The 7,719-nt window shown below is 35.8% G+C and overlaps 1 protein-coding gene across 1 annotated transcript in view; it reads right to left on the bottom strand.

Moving 5' to 3' along the window:
- Nucleotides 1–7,719, bottom strand: part of LOC101570676 (cytochrome P450 3A8-like) — a 76,584-nt gene that overhangs the window by 63,008 nt on the left and 5,857 nt on the right. Inside the window, exons 2-5 of the mRNA XM_023708703.1 lie at nucleotides 7,053–7,146; nucleotides 4,508–4,560; nucleotides 3,297–3,396; nucleotides 1,312–1,441 (exon numbers count right to left, since the gene is read on the bottom strand). Of these exons, the coding sequence (XP_023564471.1) occupies nucleotides 1,312–1,441; nucleotides 3,297–3,396; nucleotides 4,508–4,560; nucleotides 7,053–7,146 (377 nt within the window). The remainder of the gene's footprint in view (nucleotides 1–1,311; nucleotides 1,442–3,296; nucleotides 3,397–4,507; nucleotides 4,561–7,052; nucleotides 7,147–7,719) is intronic.

Raw genomic sequence — 7,719 nt, forward strand, 5'->3', positions numbered from 1 at the left:
AAATAATAAGGCAGTGCAACACTGATTTGGGTGATGCCTATATTTAAGCCTTCTAGAAGAGTTGAGATTCATCATCCTTCATGAACCAAACCCCCCATATTTACATAATAATTCATATGGTTGCCCTACATGAAGAAGTACTGGGAAGGGACAATATGTAGAGTACTTCAGGCATATTTAGACAAATCATGAGGAAGTTTGTCTTGGTTACTCTGTTCCCATTGCTGGGTAAAAATACATGTCTACCAAACCTAAGGAAGGAAAACTTTACTTAGCTCACAGTTAGTGGAGGTTTCAGTCCACAATTTCCTGCTTCAAGTAATAGTGGTACATGAAAATTACAGCTGTTCATGTCATCAGAATAGCAAAGTGCAAAAGGAGCAGCTGCAGCTAAGACAGCTAGCTAGCTGCTTTTCCCTCCTTACACTTGGATGCATATTAACCTGTTAGGGCAAGTGTAGCACTCACACCCACAATCCCAGAATTGGATCAAAAATTAATCACAAACTCTATAAGCCTTCCCATGGCAACATGAGGCTTTGGGGAGACAACCAGACACAAATCATAATGAGGTCTATGTTGTTCTTGGTTTTAGAGTGTATATTTCCTCACACACCCATTGCTTTTCTCTCTGTACCAAGTACTTTCTTCTCTTATTGTTCTCATCCTTTACACTCATAACTCTGTTAGGATTGCATTTCTTCTTCATACACTGTGTATTATATTCTCTAGAATATACAAGCTGACAAATAACCAGCTCAAGTAAACATGTTTCCTTGGCATAGGGAAGTCAAATCTTTTTACTCTAGGCACCCTGCGTTCTTCTGGAAGCTTCCCACAATTGGAAGGCTCATTATCTGCCCACTCTTTCACAGATAAACTTGTATGTCCCGGAGTAACTCAGAAGTGGGGATGTCAGCTCCCTGGCAGGGAACTGGAGGGTCCCATATAGAGCTCAGAAGCCCAGTAGGTGTCCTGAAACTTACTCTTTCATGGATACTGGAGCACCTTTCTCTGCTTCTCGCTTCAGGTTTTTCAACAACGCATCTGCATACTGTTCAATAATGGGGAACATCTAAGAAAAGAATAGCATAATATTCAGCTAAATTCACACACACAAATCCCAAAATACAAGGCATTATGAGTCATGAACCTATTTCTAGCATTTTGCAAATAATTGTGTAATGTTTCCTAGGTCATAAAGGGAAAACTCATTCTTAGTAGCTCATCTGCAGGAGGCTATCCTGTAAAAAGAGATGAAGATCTTTGTACTTTCCCACAAACTCATTCTTTGAATTTTCAGTTACAAACCCTCATACATGCTTACTTCTTTCAGTTTTCCACTGGTGAAAGTGGGTGATAACAATGTCCGTACTCTCTTCCATTGTTCATCTTCAAGTGCATTCATGGAGTTTTTCATCAAGATTGTTGGACGAATAGGCTAGGGTTCAATGTTAAAGAAGTTTCATTGTAAAGAAGTATAAAAAGATTGAGTACTTGTAGAAGACTGGTGGAACATTGATGTCCTGTTTAAGAAATATTTAGTGGTTTTCTGTCAAGTGGGAGATCCCAAGCCAGATGCTTAATACATATTTTACATAAATACCTTACATCCTCTGAGTGTGTGTGGGACACCCAGCCATCTGGGATGGTTTCAACCTTTATATTCCAGAATCCTTTTATAGGGTAATGTATAGTTCTACAATAAACATGGATGACATGAGAACCTTTTATGAATAAAAGACTAGAAGAAGGAGACTTATGCTGGAAGAACAGAACGGTGCTTTGTGTTCACGCTTGCATAATTACATACCTGTGATGAATTTGCATGGAGATACACAGAGAAATTAATACACATGTGCACAAAAACACTTACACTCATAAAATGATTGCAGGATTAAACTGAAGAAATGTCACTGCACTGAATGTGTTTCATTTGTATCAATCTCTTTTAACGTTTCAAGTATTGCATGTGCAATTTGATTTTTGTTAGTCCTATGGATAACCCACAACTATTATGAACTATTGGAGTAAACTGATTACTTTGCTGAATTCTCATACCTACAATAGTTAAATGGCAATGGAATACCAATCTTTGACAAAACTAATCAAAAAAGGGGATATAAATAAAGGACCATTTTGTGTCTGTATATACAAAATAATTAGGATAGAAATACAGCTACTTTCTCTTAGCTCAATGAGAAGAAAGGGCCGGGGAGATGGCTCAGTGGAATAAGCGCTTCCCGGGCAGGCGCAAGGGCCTGAGTTCAATCCCCGGCTCCACAAAAAACAAAACAAAAAAACCTCAATGAGAAGAAATATTTGTACTAATCATGTTTGGACAGGGTACCATATTTGCATCTTGTACTATAAACAAGTACTATGAAGATAACAATATGCAATCTACTAATTATTTAAACTGTTCTACTATTCAGTTTTAAAACTGTCTCATTGCTATTTGTTCCTCACTAATATTAATAAAAAATTCCTTTAACCATATTAACAAGAAAAATGTTATTCGAAGTGGTTAGGATAGATATATAGTTACATTTTCTTAATGAATAGAATGATTTGTTCTAATGGTGTTTGTAAATAGGATCTCAAGTCCACATCTTGTACAGCAATTAACCACTAAGTAGAATATATGCAGTGTGTTAGTTATTGAAACTGTCCTACCGATTTGATTTGAAACTGTCTCATTGCTATCTGTTTGTCAATAAAATTATGAAAAAAAATACTTATGCCACAGTCTGAATACTGGGCTAACCTGAAACTCTCAGGCAGGCCCTGTGCTGCTGAGCTACATCCCCAGACCAGTGACCCATTTGTTCTGACCTATTCACACTTTCTAATAGTAATTGAGCTGTAATGCCCAATAATCCAGTCACTTTCCAAAGGTCATGCCTAAAATCACATGACACTTTAGGGGTACATCTAGAAATGAAGTATAACATATACTGAATTTTTTGTAAAAGCTTTGAACATTTTTAAAACATCAAAGATATCCCATGCATAACAAATGGTCAAGCTAATGTATCATTAAAAAGAACAAAAATACAAATTTCATCTCCATAAATTGATTAAAGGATCAGACATTAATTTTAGAAAAATTTTGTATATAATTTATAATAAAATGTTTGTGAATAGTTAAAAAAAGAAAAATGTTACAATTATGCAAGGCATTATCAATAGGAAAACCAGAATAATGGAAACTCCATTTGTTGTTTTATTAATTCACTATGAAAATGTAATTTTTAAGACTCTAAGTTTAATAATTAAAAAATATGAATGCCTACCCGACGGTTGGTGAAGGAAGAGTAAAATTCTTTGACAAGCAGTGTTTTGATCACATCTGGATCTGCAATTGATAAAACTGGTTGTCTACCTTCATATAACCTGTTTTGAGAAAGCAGAGCTGATTCAACATAATGTACCAGACTTTACAACTTGTCCCCTACCCAGTAATACCTGGACTTTGATTCTTATATAATAAAAAAGAATTTCTCTTTTCAGTTAGACTTTGTGACTACTGGGAGCCCTGAACTCTTCACAGAACCAAAATCAATGCAGCTCATGTAAAAAATAGGCATTAAAGACAAAATAACTTTAAAAGCATCATAATTAGAAATGACTTTTTGAATATTCTTAAGTTTAGGTGGAATAGATATGGCTATTGCTGCTATGAAGTTTTTCCTGTGTTTATTTCTCAGTTAAGGTTGAGTGGATTTCAGGAGTGACACAGTATTTGCAGTGCTTTCATTTCACTCTCCAACATGAGCAGTACTTAAACTTTATTTTACTATTAAAATTGATATAATTTCTATGCAATTCTGCATCTTTTTCATTATTTTTATCTCTCTTTAAAATAAAAAATAAAAGAAAACCCCAAAGGTCGGTGTGCTTATATGTATCAAAGGCACATAGAGAGTGGGAGTTGTGTCAGTGAATATCTAACATTGTAATCTATTGCCATTGTGTCACAAGGTTATGATGGGCTGTGTGAAATCAGCAGAGCCATCTGGCTAGTTCTGGGGATTCTGAGAACCAATCAGGGAATAGGAAGAAGTGAGAAAATGGAAAGCATTAATCCATGTGCTTATGCAACAAATGTTATGATTACACTTCTTTCACATCTCTCTAAACCTGCAGTATCTCTGAAAGGATAGAGTGGCTTCAAAGGAATCACACCTGACTCCAAACTCATTAAGGACACAAACCTTCAGGGGAACACAGTGATTAAAGCAAGAACTACATCTTGACCTCACAGCGAGAAGAATGAAGTAAAGAAAATATCTGTGTATTTACCTAGGCACATAACAAAAGTAAAAACTCAAGGTGTTCTCAACCTAATTATATTGTGCACCTGAAGACATGGTCCTTGGCAGGATAAGATTCCAAAATCCTCCCAATACATAGCTTCCACCCAAGAGCTGATTGCCAACTTTGTCCTCATTTCAAAGAGTATCCCCTCACAAGTTTACCCATTGGAAGTTTCCTGAATACTCACCCCCAAATTTTTCCATACTTTTTATGACACTCTGTATCAAAAAACCATTGACCCTGGGAAGAAAATGAAACTATAATTTCATTGCTGTAAAAAATGAAGTGGCCACATCTCTAACTGTGGAGAGAATGCTTGGAAACCCAATAATTCAGACTATACCTCCCTTTTAGGCAGAAGATATGGCCATTCACATATATCTAAATAGACAATGACGGACAAGAAATACATGCCATGGAGAATTATAGTTTTGAGAAAAATTTTTAATTTTTCTCAAGTATAGTACATTTCAAAAGACTTATTCTTGTGTATCAAATGTAAGAAATTCCCCCAAGGAATTTTTGTTGTGCATATGTTGTTTCTAAATTCTGGAGTTGCCAGGATGAGTGGCATATGCCTGCAATTCAAATATTCAGGAAGTTGAGGTAAGAAGGTTGTGTGAATTTGAGGCTATCCTTAACTGTGTAGTGAGAGCCTGTTTCAGAAAAACCAAAACATTAAAAACAAATAAAATTATGTAGCTCCGAGTCGTCCCTTCTATGGATATAGAGGCACAGACATTGAGTTTCTGTTGGATGTTGAAAAAGTTAGTCAATGTCTCAGCTTATCATAGAAAGATGAGAGATGCCAATTCTACACATAGACAAGCAAACTAAACACTGACATGGTTTGCACTCCATGATACAGAACCTAATCCTCCTGCTGTAAGTTGCATCCATGAATTTTATCAATGAAAAAGTAGATATCAGACATGTTGACTACTGGGTGCATCTATTAAATGATGTAGGAATAATGAGGCTAAAGATTGCATTTTCTGAGGGAAATGCAACAAGAAACTCTGAGTCAGCAATTAGGCAAAGCCATTCATTATGAAAATATGACCTGAGATATAATCCCAATTTCTTGGGAAAGGAAATGTTGTAAAAGCACACCCTGCACTCAGGGACTGCTTCTGACCTTTTTATGTGGGCCAGGGAAAATCTGACTAGTGCCAGGGAAGGAGTAAAGTTCACAACAGCATTGTAGCTAAGACCCATCCTCAATTATGCCCATTCCCTGTTCAAACACACACATGCAGTGCTGCCTGTGAAGAAAAAGAAATAAAGTATAACATAGATGGTTCTTATTCTACACCTGAATTTGCTGATATATATAATGAGGAGGAAGAGCAGATTAAATCCTTTAACTCAGTGGTGTCACAAGTTTTCTGATCAAGGAAATTCTCGGGCCACAAGGGAATGTGATCGATGATGTAGTGTGTGTCCAAAGAGAGTCACATGGAGAAAAAACATTTTCTTAGGCTTTCACAGAGAGCAAACTGGTCAAGCAATGGCCATGACTCATCCACATGGTTGGCACTGACAAAAGATCTGCAAACTACAGTACAGGGATTCAGGGTAAATCCTGAGGGGATTTGACCAACCTTGTCAGATACAGAAGTTGCATTTCTTGTTATATTAGGTCTTGTTTTATCTTGGTCTTAACAATTCCGGAGGAAAGTATAAAAATAAGGTATAAAAAGTAAAGCCATATTAAAATATGCTGAACTGTAAAAGGCTCAGGTCAAGAACTTCTGACACTGCAAGTCCTATGGATAGCCCAATACTATTATGGACTAATGAACTATATTGGATTATTTTGCTGAATACATGCACCTACAGTATTTACATGCCAATAAAATACCAATCCCTGAAAAATCTAAACAAAAAGAGGTATGAATAATTATCATTTTGTAACTGTATATATATATTAGTTAGGATAGATATACAGCTACTTTCTCTTAATTCAGTGAGAAGAAATATTTGCACCAATACTGTTTATACAGGATATCATATTGGCATCTTGTACTATGAATAACTACTACAAAAACAACAATATGCAATGCATTAATTATTGTATTAACCTGTTTCCAAACTTTCTCATAGCTATTTGTTTCTCAACAAAAGTAATAAAAAAATAAGTAAATAAAAATAAAAAGAGACTGAAAAAGCAGGTTTAAAATGAAGAATTAATCTCTGAACATTTTGCAGTTTCAGACAAATATTAAATATTTGCAAATATTCCTCTTTGGAAAACTTGCACTATGTGATTATTTGGAACTCTAGGACTATGCAGTAGATAAAAAATCAATAGCTACCCATGCACACTGGTATGAATATGAGAAGCTGAATCTGTGGTGCAGATGTTCACAAGTTACTTCAAGGCAATGCTTGTGTGTATTTACCTAAATATTGATAAATTACAACTGAGCCACCAAGGAGTATGCACTGAGCAAAAAAAAATCCTTCAGTGTTCATGTCACCTGAATTCTAGGCCCTGGGCACTTCTTGCTGAGCATGCAGAGAATTTTTCTGCTATTGAGACAAAACTCAGTCTCCACATATTTCAACACAAAGCCTCAGGGAAAACATACTGTACTTGCCAGAGGAATTCACAGTTACTGTAGAAGACAGAAACTTCAGAATTTTCTTCCAAGGACCACAGTTATCCATTGAAATAGGGTAGTGCTTGAAAACAGAAGAAGAAATGAAATTTCACAAGTGCAACTCACCTTGGAATAGGACTGAAGATTCCCTAAAAAAGGCAGAGGTTTTGGACCAGGAATTCCCAGCTTCTTAAAATATCCATGTGTGTGTGTCCCATATCTGAAAAATGAAACAGAAAACCACATCTTGAGTTAGGGACTTTACATACATGTGGGTATACCTGCCACTTAGTAATCTTAACAGTCAAGCCTTAAGTGTACTATGTATGTGATCACTAACATCAAACCTGCTGGAATATATTGTACATTCACTATCTCTTCTACCACTTCTACACACACCTTGTAAAACTGACAAAACCGAGCAAAATGAGGTGGAGTTATGTTTTCACACCTATACTCAATACTTGAAAGACGCATACAAATATGAGTGTAAATCTGATATTCAGGTTAGGAGTTTTACAGGATATGTGTTTTGTTGACAGGAAGTGAGGAGGAAAAGCACATTTCCATATAGAAAGAATGTACTTAGATTCTAGGGGAAAAGATTGGATTGTTTTCTCCACTACTACTCATATTTCATGTAAATCTCTCTTATCAGAGACACATAGACATGCACATGGTATAATAAAATTGTGTGTACAACTTTTATTTTTGTTAATTTTACTCAGAAAGAAATAGCAATGAGATGGTTTCAGAACAGGTTAGTAGAACAGTTACTGTAATTAATACATTG

Source organism: Octodon degus, unplaced genomic scaffold (genome assembly GCF_000260255.1).
Source record: "Octodon degus isolate 3935 unplaced genomic scaffold, OctDeg1.0 scaffold00479, whole genome shotgun sequence".
NCBI lineage: Eukaryota > Metazoa > Chordata > Mammalia > Rodentia > Octodontidae > Octodon > Octodon degus.